The sequence below is a fragment of the Epinephelus fuscoguttatus genome, linkage group LG3, assembly GCF_011397635.1.
Source record: "Epinephelus fuscoguttatus linkage group LG3, E.fuscoguttatus.final_Chr_v1".
NCBI lineage: Eukaryota > Metazoa > Chordata > Actinopteri > Perciformes > Serranidae > Epinephelus > Epinephelus fuscoguttatus.
Window position 1 is genome coordinate 42,513,885 of NC_064754.1, and position 18,877 is coordinate 42,532,761.

The 18,877-nt window shown below is 41.4% G+C and overlaps 1 protein-coding gene across 1 annotated transcript in view; it reads right to left on the reverse strand.

Moving 5' to 3' along the window:
* Positions 1–2,778: 2,778 nt before the first annotated feature.
* The window catches only part of LOC125883987 (rho GTPase-activating protein 7-like), a 37,617-nt gene continuing 21,518 nt past the window's right edge, over positions 2,779–18,877 (reverse strand). The window contains exons 5-6 of the mRNA XM_049568682.1: positions 2,946–2,979; positions 2,779–2,795 (exon numbers count right to left, since the gene is read on the reverse strand). Coding sequence (XP_049424639.1) covers positions 2,779–2,795; positions 2,946–2,979 — 51 coding nt within the window. The remainder of the gene's footprint in view (positions 2,796–2,945; positions 2,980–18,877) is intronic.

Sequence of the window (18,877 nt, forward strand, 5' to 3'; positions counted from 1 at the left end):
CACATACTAAGGCTTTGGAAAACTCTTTCCAGTTGTAATTATGACTTGGATGTTGATGTCAATGATATTTACAGGTCACAAACTGTTATTTACCTAACTCTTATATGATATGAACGTAGCTATATCTAAATCTTTTGTATTTTATCCACCACAGAGGAGTGCATTTTGATATAATATGAATCCCTTTCCTATCTTGCATCTTAATCTGTCCTTCTCTGTCCTCACATAAACATGTCAAATTTAGGACAAAAGGGAAACCCCTAGGCTGCTGGGGGTGAAGGAGTGGGGGTGGGGAGTTAGGGACTGACCATCATGCCAAAACAAAGCACCACCCACAAGCCAAGAGACTCCTCAGCTCTGATCAACCATTTTCAACACGTTCTCATCCCAACTGTCAATTATTGCTGCTTTGTCGGTGAACTTTCACGTCAATACGTTACATGCTGGATATTGCTCTGCGTCTGTTTTTGACATTCTGTCATCCAATGTCAAAAACTTCTGTTATCCAACTTAAAACATCGGAAAAACACCTCGTATTTATGGTTTTTTTTGTCCTTGTGCAACACAAGCATGTGGCTATGTTTAAAAAAAAACACATCATGGTTTGGCTTAACATTCACATAGGAAGCAAACAGCGGGCTCTCGGGTGAAAGTCCGGGGTTTGTTGCACGTTTGTGTTGGTGGCTGATGACAAAATCACTGACAAGAAGGTGATATTTGACAAATTGGGCATGAGAACAGATTGTTTTCCTTCCACTGCAGTGGATTTTAGAAAATGCCATTAGAGCACCAAGAGAAGACAGAGGGCCATTTTTTTTATTTTCCCACGGACTATCTGTCTCATGTACTTCTGTTTGGATATAGTGACAGTTTCAGCACATACAAGAATAATTTCAGATTTTTAAAAAAGTAGCTTTAAGAAGCTTATAAAAGGGTTTGTCCTAAATCTATTAGCTGTGATGCCTAATACTAAAAAATCGGGTGATCAATGGACAGACAGCATGAGGCAGATTTCTTTTGGGCGCTAAGTTTGATTTCAATACACATCATATCTTTAATCACATCACTTGCATAATCTCGTAGACCATGCCCAACTGATGATAAGGACCGCCATGCAAACCCTAATGCATGACAGCCCTAATCATCCCCAGATGGTATGGAGTATGCTGTGAGTTATGTCATTGCCATTCCAGTGCACTAACACTCTGCAGGCCCCGTAGAGCTCAGGCTCAGGATATACAGCGTCACAGCAGCCCCATAAAGAACACTCCTAAACAACAGGTTGTCAGTTGTAAATCTGCTGCATGTAGACACAACCTCTTTGTGCACAGGAAAGCCGTGACACTGACCGCTCACCGAGGTACGCCCAGCGCCGCGGGGAGGTCATCAACTGAACCCTTACAGAGCGCTGGCTGTGGAAGCTTCTTGTTGATCACTGGTGTGCTTCCGTCGTCACAGCGATAGTAAAATTAACCATGAATGAGCTGTCTTTCATGGTGGTGCAGCAGGAGCCTTGAGGGCATGGTGTGTGATGTAACACTGTCACAAATGTGTCATTCCCAGGGGCTTCAATGGTGGAGATACAGAGGGGGCTTTGAAGTGTCACAATGAACACTGGGCTTTGTGCTCCATCAAGTCCCCCAAAACTCCGCCAACTCTGATCGTACCCCCGCCCCCCTCCAAACTCCTGGGTTCCATCACACAGACCCAGAGATGGAGGTTACATAACTTGCTTACAGGAAGTCAGACTAATTTAAATGAAGAAAAATGACCAGAAACGTTTGACCTCTTTGAAGTTGGCACTGTGCATTTTTGCAAGCTTTAGCCTCCTTGTTAAAAAAAAAAAGTTTAAAGTGGGCCTTTTGCCAAAAGGTAGTGCTCCCGTATGCACATACACACACAAGAACACACACACTGACAGCTTCTGCACATTTCCCATGAAAGGTTTTCAGCAAGGGGCGGTAATTAGAGGGAGAGACAGAGCGAGAGTGAGTGAGGACTCCCAGCAGGCTCTGAGACAGCGGGGGGGAATATGAAAGCCTCGTCCCCACGTCCATCTACCTCTCTGGTATTGTTTACCAGCAGCCTGACGACACAGGGGGGTGTTTAATGAACACTGCTCCCCTGCCGGTTGTCTGAAAGTAGGTCTGTCCATCCATAGTTTCCTGATGACCCTGTGCATTACCAGCAGACTGCTGACAGAGAGGTCGGAGCCAGATGGAGGGGCCAGTCACTACAGATTGAGTTTGTTCTTAAGATCGATTCATAATAAAGTGTGCAAAGAGAATGACGGCGAGCAGTGCAAAGGAATGACACAGCATGTCAATACTGTGAAGGCTGTGCATCAGGAGGAAGTCAACGATTACTAAACATGGCACAGTCACAAAAAGCTTGTGTACGACAATGTGTATTTGGACAGATTTACATATTTTAGGCATTTAGCTGTTTAATCTCAGGTGCTTTCCGTTCTGGAATATCTGTTTGATCTCATGGAGAAGGTATGTAAGAAGTGAGGGCAAAAGGTAAATAACTACATGTCATATGTTTTGGCATCAGACACGACATTCAGTCTGGCTCTTATCTAGGAGAAGGCGACTGGCTTGATGGTTTGGTAGATGAGTCTAGGATCTTATCTACACTCGCATCCAGTGTCTCATAGAAGCAGAGCCTGTCCTCCTCCACTCAGCCCCTCCCTGCTTCCTCTCCTGCCTCACGCTGTGAACTGAACGACGCTATCAATCAGTACTGCGGAATCTCTTCACATGACAGCAGACCAGATCAACCGCAGACAAAACCTTTTGGCAAACACATGACAAAATAATGAAAACAAATCTAACAAACCCAACCTATTATTTTGAGTGTCAAGATCTGCACATTAACCGAAAACAAGAATGAAAAAACAAAACAAAACAAAAACAAAACAAAACAAAACAGCATGGACTCACCAGCTTTTTCTGTCTCAGGAATGGTAGAGGTGCTCTGGGAAAGAGAAGAGAAAACAAAGATTTCAATAACTGATACATCATTATTCAAACTCATATGGTAAAATCACTTAAACTCGCACCTTTCATACATCAGGGTTAAGCAGTAGTTTCTATTTACATATCATTTTCGTCTCATCCAATTGTGGTTACTTGAGGTTGCAGATAGGTGATGTGTTCGCCAGGGGGGGCGGTGGGAGTAGGAGATTATGGGGGAGTTACAGCAAGCCAGTGAAATGCTGGCTGGTATGACTTAGTCTCAAACACCTTTACCAACAAAATTAGAATGTGTGTGTGCACAGGTTTTTTTAAACACGGGTAAACCAGCTTAAAATAGGATATAGAGTCCTTTCCCATTGCCAGTAGATGCCAGCTGTGTACATGACTGCAGCTGACCAGAACACACACACACACACACACACACACACACACACACACACACACACACATATATATATATATCTTACTTATTCAGTCTCTTTCAAAACTTGGTGCAGACTAATTTGAAACTATGCTTGAGCGCTGCTTTGGCGGACACAGACTGAGTTTTGTTATTAGCGTGTTCACCTATGTGTTGTGTTTCCATCAAGAAGAGTGAGCATTTAACTCACCAAAGTGAACCATTAAAAACTACTACTTAATGGCAATGTTTTCTCTATTCAAACGAGTGCTCTCTTTTAAAAGTCTGTGTGTCTCTACTTGGTGCGATGATATCACAGCATCATGCTCTGTGTAACATTATCATCTTATCTTTAAACTGATTGATTATTCAACTTTAACAAATGTTATGGAGCGCAGAACAAAGTTTTGGTGAGCAGGCATATGGAAATGCAGGATGTCAAAACCATGGAAAAAACAGGCACAAGCCTGTTATACATTCTGAAATATTTCACAATGCGTTAATGTCTTGAAAAATAATCAAGACTCCACTGATGGAAAATATCAAATAAGTGTATTTATTCAGTGGTAAAAAGAAAAAAAAGTGGCTTTTGCATGTTCTCCCTCCTAATCAATAAACATCCTCTGATCCATAAACATCACAAGATCGCAGTACAGTGCAGGGGCCTGTGTGTCTTATGTGTTATTTTTCCTGGTTCAATCGATTCACGAGTGTGACATCATTAATTCTTCCAGATTATTGCATGCCAAATGTGCATAATGATAAACAATATTACCATATTCTGCTCTGTCCTTTTAAGAATATTGTTTTAAATCAAAGGGAGTGTGCAGCTACAGTAATGTGTGCTATACACACTAATGAGACAATTACAAAAATACAAATAGGCCATACAGAGACACACCAAGAACATGGTTTCTAAAACTCTGTATGCATAGTTCTCCAGCGTGCAAGCATGGTAATAAATGGCCACAGCAGATAACCAACTCGCCAGAGAGCTCTAACAAATATCACATAATTAAAAGTCAGAGCACACAGCAACACTCTCCTCTGATTCAATGTTGATCCAGCCTTCGTGTAGGTAGTCTGCAGAGACATTACTGATATAATCACTGCACATTCTGTAGCCACAGTAGATTCTCATCATTCTAAGCAAGTAATATTTCCTTCTTTGGCTTTGTTTTGGGTTTTAGAAAATACTTCTGCATCAACACAGAATCTCTGGTAAAAATAGAGCAGTTGTGTGTCATTTCATTGGCAAAGTGTGTGTTTTTGTTTGTTTGTGTGTTTGTGTGTGTGTATGTGTGTGTGTGTGTGTATGTGTGTGTGTGTGTGTGTGTGTGTGGAGGGCAGCAGTCAGTTGGAATGCAGAGGTCTTTCTAGCCTCTGACTTTTGACCTCAGGTTCCTTGGCTGACCTCCACACCCTGACCAGTTTTAATCCACACTGCCCTGCAACAGATCAGACAGGACAAGGAGAACGAGGTACATTCTTTATACAAGCTGTTTGTCCACATCACCTTTGCTGTCCTAAACATGTAAATATCTACTTTCCCCTATATTTTTCTATTCAGATAAACGCCTCCTCCTCCATGTTTATTCTCCCCCCTCAGGCCTAATCACAGTGATTTAGCTGTGTCCTGCTGTGACTACTTAAAAGCCTGTTTACCCTTTGGCACCTACTTACACAACAGATTCAGGACAGCCAAAGCCACACAGCTTAGCATCTTAAGCCTGGTTTCCACCAAGCAGTTCAGTTCATTACAAACTGGATCGACTATTTTTGTGTTTCAACTGACAAAAGTTGTGGATGGTACCAATAAAACTGTGCCATTCTGTACTGTGTTTTCTCCTCCCCTCTATTAAAGTCCCTAGCACACTGATCTGATACTAGAAACAGTGCAGTTCCTTGGCTGGTCAACAGAGAATCAACACTCTTGCACAGATTACAGTGGACTGTAACCGCTGTTCCTAAAGTGGCAAGTTTACATACATTAGTCAACTATAACTATAAAATGAAAGCATGTTTTGTTGCCTTTTCATCTTTACTCATTTACAGTTAGCAACTGTAGGCTGAGAAAAAAAATAATTTAATTCACCATGCTGCTTAAAGGCCTCCGCCAGCAGCTACCAGCAACTTTTAAGGTGGAACATTTTCTTGCATGTCACTGTGACATTGTGACTCAATCAACGAACAACAAATGTCAATATAATAATGTATTCTATTGCCTCAATTTAAAGGCGCTGTATGTAAGAATGTGGCCAAAACAGTTACTGCACTCAAATTCAAAATACTGCCGCGAGTCGTGTCCGCCCCTCCTCCCCTACAGATTCGAGGTTGCTGGACAGCGGCACGCTGGAGACTGATTTGTTTGCCCACGGGCGGCTGCCATGGCGGGGCCGTGTCGCCGCGTCCTTCATCTTCGGTTTTCCAGTGGACCGTTCAAGCAGGTCCGGCTTCTCTGCTGCTAACGCTGCTGCTGGGATACAGCTCATGAGGAGCCGGCTGCTAATGCTATGTACTGGGACACTGCTAATGCTGCTTGCCGTGCTGCTGTAGCTCAGTCGTAACTGTAACTGATGCTGAGGCTCTACTGACTGCGTGACTGGTAGACGGCGGTGGGTGGCGCAACGGTCATCTATCTCCCGTCTTCGACCTTCTACCTCCCTTCTCCTCCTCAACAGACAAAGCATTAGCAGAACAAGGTTGTTGTCATACTGCTGCTTCAAGAATATAAGCAAAACAAGCCCGAAAAAGGCACTAAGAATGGCGTCGTCAAGCATCTTGTTATCCGGAACGAGGACTACAATGTTCTCTTCCGGTAAACGTAAACACGTAACATCCGCCCCGCCCCTTATCCAATCAGAAACCTTCCCTGCCCCAAACCTTGCGCGCGCCCAAATACAGGCGATTAAAAGGCGGTTAAACTGATCTCCCGTGCAAACCCTCATTCAGAATGAATATTTCTCATGTAAACTACCTGGAAAAACTTTAATTCCGAATGATTTCATTCAGATTTATTTCATTCTGAATGAGAAGCCATCATGTAACCGCACCCAGTGCCAAACAAGCGTCTTGCAGGTTAAGAATAATATCTTGTAGAGAGCTACCGGCTCCATGGCTACTAGTGGCACCTCGCAAGTGTTGCAAGAATTGCACTCTGTCATCAGTGCTGGTGCTGTTAGCTATAGCTGGCAATTTCGGTGAACACTTCCGCAGTTTAAATGTGGAAGTAGTAGTCCTAGTATACTTGGGCAGGATGGTGAACCCAAAATGATCCTGACAGCTGTGCCATCAGTGTGTGAGTACATGTCACAGACTGTAAAGCATGTTCTGAGAAAGAAACATAACGAATCATGAAAAAGGAAAAATATGACTACAGGCCCCTCACTTCTCAAATATCAAGAGAGCTGTTGTATTTGATGATGAACCACCACAGGCATGACACAGTCTGGTGAGAGCGAATACAATGCCTCCTCTCATACATGAGTTTGTTTTCGCTAACATGTTGGCTGATTAACACTGGATAAAGTGCTGCCTTGGCCACAATCTGTCTCACTCAGATTTTTTAGAAGCCAGTGGGTGAGCCGTCTGTGCATACAAACTTTAAATAAGATCCAAATCTTGAAGTCCCTCAGTAGTGGTCCGTCTGCCGAGGTGTGTCAGTATGTGTGCGAGTATGTCAGTAAGTGTGTGAACATGTTTGTGCGTAATGTGTGAGCAAAAACAGCATTGAATCACTTCATGGGTCATATTACAGACACAAAGTGGGTGAAATTCCCTCTGTGGACAAATAGCTTTACAATTTATTGCTGATTAATGACCTAAATAGACACAGGGAGAAGCCACAGCCAGAGCCTCCTACTCACTACTCTGTCAGTAAATCACTGGCACAAACAGAACAACAACAGTGAGGTGAAATCAGAGAAAGATTTATATTCACTGCTGTTTCAGCTGTTGGACTAAAGTAATATTAGCTCTGCTTTTTCAGACACAACAGCCACCTTGCTGCATTCCCCTTTGTGCAAAACAGTGTGAGACATTCAGTCAAGACAACACTGACAACCTGATTAGTTTTTGCCTGTTAATCAATTACATATACAGTAAACCCTCTCTGCTGGCTGACAGGTTAAATTCAGAGTATTTCCTCCACTTTCTTTTTCTTTAACATTTACCTTTTCATGCAGTTTCATTTCAAATATCACTACTGTCTTATTTTAATTTTACAGTTTTGAATTAAAATCAAGCGGCAACCCCCAGGACTAAAAAATGAAGCAAAGTGCCAAAAACTGCAGTTCTTCAAATGGCCACTTGAGGCTGGCTCTAAGAACAAGTCAGTCCCCATAAACCCAATGCTGAAACACCAAACTTTATAGCAGAAATAAACATGTTTACAGCCTGGTACAAAAATACACAGTTTTGGTCTCTATAGCTAATTTCAACATTCATGGCAACTGTACAGAGTGTGAATTATTTTATAACGCACCCGTTCAAATGTTTTTCAGGCTAAAAGGTAATGTGCAATTAAGGGAGTACCGTCTTTTAACACGTTGCTACCACGGAAACAGATTTGCGTAACTTAGCTAGATGTAACCCCAGAATCACAGACTATGGCTGTAGCCATAGCTGTCTATATTATACGTTTTTAGTTCATGAAAGTTAAACATAATATTTTGGTCACCTAAAAATAAGTCTTATTCAGCATTTGGCTGTCCTAAAAGACCCTCTAAGGAGTCAAAAATTCAGTTTTTCCAGTGACTACATTTTGTTGTAATGGTCTAAAGCCTATTTTGTGCTAACAGCATTCGTATTATCACACATAACCATAGCTGTAAATGCACCATGCTAAATAAGTGAGCACAAGGGTAAGCTTTACTCTCTCGTACTAATATCATCACTTCTGGCTCCAAAAATCCAAAATGGCCACAGCCAAAATGCCAAACTTGGGCAAAACAGGAGTCCACAAACTAATGGGTGATGGCACAATGGCTACGTACATGATTTCATATAGACTGTAATTAAAAGGGGGGCGGCACGGTGGTGTCGTGGTTAGCACTCTCGCCTCACAGCAAGAGGGTTGCCAGTTCGATCTTGCGTGGGAGCCCTTCTGTGCGGAGTTTGCATGTTCTCCCCGTGTCAGCGTGGATTCTCTCCGGGCACTCCGGCTTCCTCCCACAGTCCAAAGACATGCAGATTGGGGACTAGGTTAATTGGTAACTCTAAATTGTCCGTAGGTGTGAATGTGAGTGTGAATGGTTGTTTGTCTCTATGTGTCAGCCCTGCGATAGTCTGGCGACCTGTCCAGGGTGTACCCTGCCTCTCGCCCGATGTCAGCTGGGATAGGCTCCAGCCCCCCCGCGACCCTCAAGAGGATGAAGCGGTTAGAAGATGAATGAATGAATGAATGTAATTAAAAGGAGCATGCATATAGTTTAAAGGATATGATTGGTACCATTATGTATTCTTCTTATCGTCATCAAATCTTACAAAAATGACAAACCCAGCAAAGAATAGATCCTACTGACACATACCGTGTAAGCAAAACCTGATATGGTAACTTTTTTTGTGTCACAAACCTACCAAATGTATTAAAAACACATCAGTTACCCAAAGTGTTGCACTGGGTGTCCTGTTCCATATTACTTTAGTTTTTTTAATCAATTCAACATACACTTCCTGCTGCTCTAAATACTCACTAGCTCACTAAATGTGTATTAATCCACTGCTGAAAACAGTCCTCAAATAATGCAAAATAATCCCTCTTGAGTAACATTTGCTAAAAACTACAGTGCCCAGCTGTAACGTAACTGACCTGTTTCTAAAGATTTACATTTTTAGTAGGAATGAATGGGCTTGGGGCCAAGTGCCAGAGATAGGGGTGGAATGTCAGAAAGTTTCAAGGCAGTTTGACTAACACATTGTTGGATTTATTCTTTTTGTAGGTTTTTTTAAGAGTATCAGATATGAAGAGTAACTGATATTCGTACTCCCTTATCCCTACTGCCATTTCTCTTTTAAATGCAGAGCAGTGGAAGAGTCTAACTTAGTACTGAGGCCACTCTCTTGGCTGGTTGTTACTGTTGTTATGCTTAAGTGATGGCTTATGGTGATGGTGACATTGATGGTTGTTGTTGATGACCATGTTTTTTTTTTTATAGATGTATAGATACCTAGGTTGTTCAATGTTGAAAACAGCGTCATGAAGGAGAGATGGTGATCTTGTAATCCATCTTATCCATCTTGCAGGGTTACTATGCACTCTACTTACCCTTGTTCTCAGTTGCTGCTAATCAGTCAATTTGCTCGGAATTTATTTTTTTTATTATTATTATTCTATTTGGGTTTTTTTTGTTTGTTTGTTTTTATTATTTTACATCGCAATGGCTGTGTTCCAGTGTCCACTGTCGTTTCAGCTCACTGTATTTGGTTCTCCCCTCCTCCCCATGACTGTTGAGTATTTCAATTTTTATGTGTTCACCTGTGCCTTTCTAATGTGTGTTTTTACTTGCTGTAGAACTAATTGCCCTCCAGGGTCAAAATAAAATTGAAGCTGAAGTTGAGTTGAAGTGGACAATAAGAAGAACATAGAATAGCACCAGCCTTATTATTTCATTCCACTGTGATACATCAAAAGGTATCTTTACACAGTTTGTTACATTTACACAGCACTACATCAGTTCATGTGCTGATATGTGCCCAAGGTTTATTGCCTTATATTGAGGCACAGTGGTGTTAAAAGAAAGAAAAAAATAATAACTTTCTGCTGCCACAACTCCACAACTCACAGAAAAATGCACTTGAATAATTGAATCAATATGGGAGGTCTGTATGGCTTCTCTGCTTAGTACTAACAAGACATTTCAGTTCACCAGTGTGAGCCCCTCTTATTGTGTAAACACCACACCACGGGTTCCTGTCAATGACCCATGAAGTTACTCACACACAGTGTAAATCTCACCTTCACACAGTGCTGTGTTTTCCCTCATAATAGCAATTACAGTTGAATAAATGTGAGTGAGAGAGCACAGAGCCTCGCAAGAATGTGAATGAATGGGTACCAGTAAGTACCAGTGTTTTCATAGCACCACGGTCGCACATTTTCCCAATGTTTGCCTGCGTTCCCCCTGGCAAGCCACAGTGCAGGTTGTCCCAGTGTGAGGTTGTCCGGGCCGTGTCAGGTGTCCACTGGGGAGCTGTAGGCTGCGCAGCACATAAGCGTCAGCTGCCTCATTTACTGCCACTAATTTACTGGAAATGGGCTGTGTGGGGGGCACAGGGGGTATGGTATGTGTTTGCTTTACACAAGTCTGTGCGTGTGTAGTGGCCTTTTAGCATGTGTGCCTGCATGATTATCCACGATAGGGTCATTATTGTCATTACTGTAGCAGGAAGCTTAGTTAAGTGGGTTTCATAACAAATAATTTTGGTTTTGGTAATGATTTAACAATCACCAACAGAATATGTTGGAAATCTAGGTAGAAGCTATAATTAGTGTTGAAACTAACTAGGAGGGCAGGGTTTGTTTGAAAGTTTGACTTGGGCATATACAATACAAGAGTTTTGGTACCAGTAGAAAGCATGCATCACATTTTTGAGAAGGTTTTGTGGAAGGAGTTTTTCTATAAAGACATCATTCATATTGAAAAGTCAGACTTTTAAATGTTTAACACTGTCTGCACAGCCACACAATACATTTGCCGAGAAACAAAAGTTCCACAATTGGCAACATTTAGATTTAGAGCCCTTAAAGGAATAGTTTGAATTTTTTGAAGTGGAGTTGTATGTGGCCTTTATCCATAGTCAGTATATTACATACAGTATATATCAGTTGGCATGCCCTCACTTTGGAGAAGCAGCAGTAATGCTGACACAGAAGCTTAACAAATAAACTGCTGTAGACAGGGTTACATGTTTTAGCCACCTAAACAAAGTCCCACCCAAAAAAAAAAAAAAAAAATCAATATCAGTTTTAGTGTACGCTACATTGAGAGTATTTTTACCGCTTTACCTTTCCATCAGACAGCCCGTTCTGAGCGGGAAGCCATGAACAGCTTCAACTCTCCATCAACGCACGGCCTGACTCCGCTGAAAAAACTCTAATTTTGGCTTGCTGAATATGGGAGCTGCTGCCTTTATAAGATATTTTGTTTGTGTTTTTGTCTGACTTTGGTATTCTAAAGTGTTAGTTTGTTTTCACCAAAGTCACACAATAGCACAAATGTACTATTTAAGGAAGTGGTAGACCAACAGCTCCTGTGTTCAGTGATGTTAAATCACAGTTTTCAAAAGATGTGAAGCATCCCTTTAACACTCAGTTTTCCTTTTTTCATCTAAGTTGCTTAAGTTTCTTGAGACCATCTCTGTCTGATAGTATCAAATATATTGTGTATCATGTTGTTCCAGTTCACCAGTGAAGCTATATGATGTTTACTCTGAGTGAAACATTCAAACCAATCAACCATCAAGACACCACATCTTCTATGGCTTCACCATTCCATCAAATTGAAATGTTCTACATGTCTTGCATCATTTTAGACATATTCCCCCAAATTCAGCTTGACATAATTGGCATCTTTGCACATTTTGGGACCTCCGCCACAGTTTAAACAAAGTTTGACTTCAGAGCATGAGTTTGTTCTTACTCATTCACTGGCAGAGTAAATATGGAATTATTAAATCAAATAATATGTAGCAAAGAGTATGAAGCTGAAATATTTGGTGTTGGCTTTCGGTACTTAGCAAATTTTGATACTCAATGCTACGGATGGTTTGTACCAAATAAAACCCACTGAGGTTCAATACACAACCACAGCAACAATTTCTGTTTTGTTTTTCTGTTATTGACCCAACATTGCGTACAGCTGTCTGCACGTGCTTTTCTGTGTGCAAGTGAGTCAATCAGAGATGTTAAGCAAGCCATTGGCATGTGGCTCTTGCACAACAAATCTGAGCAGTCCACCACAACTCTCTCAACCCCACCGCCACCCTCTCATCCCCAGCCCCCTTCTACACTGCAGCTGCAGTGTGTTTGTGTGTGTGTGTGTGTGTGTGAGAGAGAGAGAGAGAGAGAGAGAGAGTGTGAGTGACCACCCATGGTCTGTGCTGGCCAAGGATTAGGGGGCTCAGGCTAACCCAAACCTTTTTCTTCACCACTTAACGCAAATGGCTAAATTGGTGCAGATGGCTTATGGTCAGGTAAGCTGGCGGCTCCGGCACTAGACATATAAGGTAACTGTGTGTGATAGAGGGGAGAGAGACATTGTGTGTGTGTGCATGTGTGCGTGTGTGTGTGTGTGCATGTGCACACCTTTGGAGATGTTATCTGCAGCTCATTTCTGTTTTTTGACTGGCACAAATGTGCTCCTTCTGCCCTGCACTTATAAAAGAATTTATTCTCCATGCTCTGTCGACCCCTGAGTGCACGTGTGCAGGGAAACGTGGGAAACAATTTCATTTTAGCCTTCTCCTTGAGGAAAAGTCCAACCCCCCCACCCCTCATACTTTCTCCCCCACGTCCCCTCTCCACATTTTAATAGTTTCCATATGTCACACTTGAAGTGTGTCAACAGGAAGTGATGCGATGACTTGGTGTAATGATGCGTTGGAACATTTCCTACAGGAGATGCATCCAGATGTTGGATTTAACAGCTATTTCAAAAGAAAACAACTCCTGATGAAAATGTCTCCGTAACACGTCCTGACATTTTCTAGGACGCTAAAAGCCCAGGTGAAATGTATAGCATGATTGGGTGCACTTTCAGTCTTAAGTTGTATTAGCAGGTTAATGATTTTACCATACACACTGTGCACTCAATCACACACACACACCAACACTCAGACAGCCAGTAGCCCTCGCTCTCTCAGTCAACCTTGAGTCGTGAGATATGTTCAGTGTGTGGTGATGTTGGCTCAAAGAGAGTGAGAAAAGTGGACACACACACACACACACACACACACACACACACACTTTTGCCTTTGTTTACAAGAGTAAGCTGAAGCAACCGGCTTCTGGTTTCAGGCGGTGTCTGGTGGGATTTAGTGCTGGGCCCCTGGAGCATAAACTGTGAACTGTTGACTGGCCCTTGGAATCCATCACTGGACAAGAGAAAAAACACTTAACTTGTCTGACAATGAGACTCTTCCTCCCAAAAGGCAAACTAACTGGTCGTCCCAAAAAATTCACCTCTTTGTTTATTCTTACAGGTAGACTGGCCGGATACTTTGTGCAGAAATGGAAACTGTTCATTTTATAGTACCTAACCTCAGGTATAACTTCACTAAACATGAGCTGTCTCTGCATATGTGTATACAGATCATATGTTTTTTACCAGGCAAAGTCCTCAATGAGACTCTATGGTTCTAGATATGCACCCAATAGAATTTGGGTGGGAGTCTGTGTTTCTATTTCATGAATCATGCATCAAAATGCTTCATTAATAAAACAAAAGACAAATCTTTTTATGATTACCATTGAAACTAAAATTACTCCTTACCGCTTACCAGTTGTAAGCCTTTGCGAAACCAGTCATGTTGCAGTTTATATCCATATCAATCCAGGCTCATATATCTAGTTAAGACTTTAAAGGAATTTAATATAAAAATGTATTTCTTGGTTAAACATGGATGCTTCACACACATCTTCAACCCGGCAGCACAGAAGATCTAAACAATCAGCACAGTTTCAAGATGGACACCCATGATTAGTGTCACCAATTCAGTATCTGACCAAATGTCTCTTATGGCGCTGAATAATGGCCAGGATACCTTCTGATGTCACAGTGAGGTTGACCTTTTATCTTCTCACTAATCTTACAGTTACATTTACATTTGGGTGAAATTTTGTAATAATGTGCAGATGAATTCTTGATTTTTGGCCAAAACATGTTCGGTAAGGGTCACAGCGATGTTAACCTTTGACCACCAAAATCTAATGAGTTCATCGTACAGTCCGAGTGGATATATGTGCCAAATTTGGAGAAATTCCCTCCAGGGGCTCCTGATACATCCAGTTCATGTGAATAGGACAGACAGACAACGTTAAAACATAATGACTACGGCCACGGCTGTCCCGGACGCAGAGGCATAACAATATTCAAGTGTAAAATAATATCCTTCTACATGTGGTACCTCAATACAATATTACATTATTTTAGGACTGACATTGTAATCAGGGTTGATAATTGGCATCAGCCATCAGCCAATTGCTGGTAAAATATGCAGGTGGCTGCTAGATTTGTTTCACTCACCAGTCTGAAAAACAATGGTAATCTGCTGAGTGGCTGGTAGATTTTGCAAAGAGTTTTTCAGCTTTGTGGAAAATAAAATCAAAATCAGAATAGTTTATGATCTCTGAGATGATATAAACAAAATCTTTTAATCTGATTTGACTGCATTTTGGTTGTCTGTGTAATCTGCACAGTGAATACCCAATTAGCAAATATCAATAAGATATGTGGATTTTTTAATCTACTTTTACAATGAGTGAGAAAGAGAACTGGTGTTGATAAAATGCTTCATGTGTTACTGGAAATGTACTGGTTTTGAGACAGATTTATAAAGAGCAAAATGGAAGTCTTAAACTTCATTTCATTTCATACATTTTCACAAGCAGAGAATATGGTACTGATGTTGCTTTTTTCCCTCCTGTTTTGACTTTCTCTATACAAGATAGTTTAATCCAGATAGAGGAGAATAACGTCACACACAAAAACACAATAAATGACGCATCAAAACCACGCAGGACTATTTCCTTTCTTCCACCCCCATCTTATTACACAGATGAAGAGACAAAATGTGTCACCTGTTCCCGCTCACCACACTGAATTTGTGGCTTATGGACCACAGTTAATAGGGATAAGTCTTATGATCCCGACTGCACCAACAATGCTGGCCAGTGGATTAGCCGCTGACATTTTTGGGAGAAAGCAGAGAGTGGGTTAACAACACAGAGGGATTAGACTGTCCTCTGTAGAAGACTGTGGTGGCCCCACAGCAGTCCTGTGGCAGACACCCAGCTTACTGACTTACCAGAAGGACCAGTGGGCGAGACTTTGCTGGGTCACAGTTTTCTGACATTTACTAAAGAATGCACACTCTTGACTGTCTACCTGAGAGGGTCAGCCAATCACTGACTGCTGGGTAGTCTTACAATGAACAAACTCTGTGCACATGTACAGTTTCACATGCCACAATAACATGCTAAGCTCTAAATATACAAAAGAGACCCCTTTCATAAATAGGTTACATTCAGACTAGGGTTGGAGCAATATACCAGTTTTAAGATGAGATGATTATCATTCTGTGAAAATCTCATACCGTTGCAACCCTATTCTAAACATTGGAAGATGTGAAAATCTCATGTCATGATTATCCATGCCAAAATATTTTTGATTTACAATATTATCACGATAATTACCTAAATATACTTGGAACTCTAAAAACACACTGGAAACACTTTACCTTATATTTTGTTAAGAAACAAATGTATTTATTGTATCACAGACAGGACTAACATCTTTTTATTAGAAAACCCTTTTAGTTAAAGACAATCAATCGAATCTGTTTTTGCAAACTGTCTTTTATTGTTGGTCGTCCTGCAGTCTTTTTGGGTGCTGCTGGACACAATATTCACAATTATCCTGATAATGGAAATTCACCACAATCAACTTATTTTTGAGTGTTTTCTATCGTGGTTGGCGGTTAAATCGTATATCATCCAACCCTACTATATTCCTTCCTTCGACATTAGAGGCACAATGTGTAAGATATGGCTGGAATTTTAGTTTAAATATTTTAAAAAATAAACTAACATTATCAATAGAATGTTAAGAAGTAACAGTTTTGATGTAATGTCAAAGATGTCTATGTATTGTGATGCAGAGATTCATTCATTCATTCATTATCTGTAATCGCTTATCCTGTCAGGGGTCATGGGACCTGGACCAATCCCAGCTGACACTGGATGAGAGGTGGGGTACACCCCAGACAGGTCGACAGACAAAAAAACACACTCACCGGCAAAGGAAAAAAAAAAGTGATTACAAGGGGCAAAACAAGTGTAAACACTGGCATGGTTTTCCATGAGTAAAGGCAAGTTAAGAGATCAGGTTAGATGCTGAACTCGCAACATTTCTTTTAGACTGGGAAGTAACATCTAGGCACACATTACCATCTGAATAATGTGTCAATAGTATGGCAGGAAACACTGTATTACTGATTCCAGACCAGATTTTTGTTGGTCATTGGTGTAATCACTTTCTGCTGCTTCAGAAAAGCAATACTCCAACAATGTGCCGACCACACCTCAGACCTACACACCCATTGGCACACAGATGGGCACAAGCCCATTTGCTACTTAAACAACATTTAACTGGGGAATTTTGCATATTCTTGCCCTTCTGTTTGTAGTTGACTTTTTCTTTTAGAACTGATGACTGTAAATTTAAATTTTATAGAGCCAATAGAGGACCAGTGAAATACTGGCCCTTATTTCTCTGGAGCATGGAGTCATGAATTACACATTACACCTTTAAAGCTGAGGGCAAAAAGGATTAACTTGGGGAGACACTCGCCCAATTAATCATTTATGCAAGTGTATATTGGTTGAGGTAATGTAACTTCAAGGCAAACATGAATGAAAACATACATTTAAAACAAAAATGTGAGCACATGGCCAAGCCTAATGTTACAATCAAAACTAAACCACAAGCCTGAATAAGCATTGCTTAAATTGCACCTGGTTTTACAATGAATCAATGAATTCCTGTGTACATGTTTGAGCATCTTCGAGTGTGTGTGTGTGTGTGTGTGTGTGTGTGTGTGTGTGTGTGTGTGTGTGTGTGTGTTTGCGCACACTTCTGAGAGTGCATTCAGTTTGTTTGTTCCTTCTGTGATTTATGGCGCTTCATTATCAGCGGGCTGCAGGGGTGTTGCCAGATGCTTGCATTATCCACTCATCCTTAAGATTTACTGTCAACAAGTTCCATCATCCTGCAACTATTCCCTGCACTTTTTACTGTCTCCTTATGTAATAGATGTGCGCTACGCTTCATTGACTAAGTGCATGCCTTCAACTCTACAAATGAGTACTCGATAGCAACAGACACGGCAGAGTGATGTTTTGACGTTGGATGAAAAACTATGATTCATTTAAGTAAAAAAAAAAAAAAGAAGTGTCAAAGAGCATATGGAGCCAATAAATCACAGTGGTGATTAAGCTGATGTGATTTAGGTGATTGGAGTATGTTGTCATAAAAACAAAGAGAGAGAGTTGCCAATGAGCACAGAGGTGTAAACACAGATTTATGTGATGTTTGATTTCCACAAAGATGCTTAAACAGAAAATGTATTCTGTGAAACAATTAAACTTATAATATCTTAAATCCATTTTGAAAAAATCTACAGTATGCACAGTCAGTCAGGCTGAGACATGTGGACTAGGGCCGTGATTCTCTGGCCGAGCCTGATCAGAGACAGAAAGTGCAAGAGAAAGATGGAAAACAAGAGGAAGAGAGAAAGAGAGGGGCTGCAAGGCGACTTGGTTGACAGTGTTTCCTCTTGCCTCCCCAGCAGCGATGTGTGTAACATGCAGCAAAGACCAGTGATCATCATCTGCGTGTCACATCGCTATGAACTGCCGTGCACACAACCGTGGGATGCCTGCTCTGCCAAACCTGTCGTGCATGAGATGACAAACTACTGAAGTAAGGAAAAGAGGGAGAAGTTGTGCAGAGAAACTGAGCAGGTTCATGTAGAGTTGGGCCTGATTTTTTGGGCCGAATCAGAGCTCTTATGTGGATAAATGTCATAATGACACGGTTGTACTTTGTGCTCTGGTTTGTTTTGGATTTTGTTTACTACAAAAATTGAGCAATATATGCATTCATTATCTCCCTCTCTCTCCTGTTCCTGGAGTGCTTTATGCAATGGCTATAGCCTTGAATCCACAGGAAAAACAAGATTTCCTTGTGGGGGTTGAGGAGAAGTTCATTTTCCACATCCTGTTCCAAACACAAGCCTTCTCTTTTTTCTTCCCCTCGTTTTTTTTAAACCACAGCAGGTCCATGTTTGTCTCCTTGTTACAGCTGTGCTCAGCAGAGGAGTGACCTTGGGGACAATGACACCACACAAAGCGGCTTGCATGGCCATGACCAGAGCCACTACTGGCACCCCTTGTCAGACTGAATGGCGGTTGGTTTCATAGCTGACTGACTCATTACGGCTTACTACAGTCTTTAAGCCAAATATGTGGGTGGAATGTAGGCAAACATAATTACGCCCGCTGCACATGGTGTTGACTATTGACCAAGGACGGGAATGAGAGAGAATGTGAGCAAATGTTGAAAGATGAAAAAGGCAGTGAAAGTAACAAAATATGAAGTCTTTTATCTGTGTGGGACACTGAGGAGGTGTGGTTTGGATAAAGGATGTTTGGGGACTGTGAGGCTGCCAAACCGGAACACGGAGGAAGGACAGAGCAGAGATCTGCTAGTGACCTTAG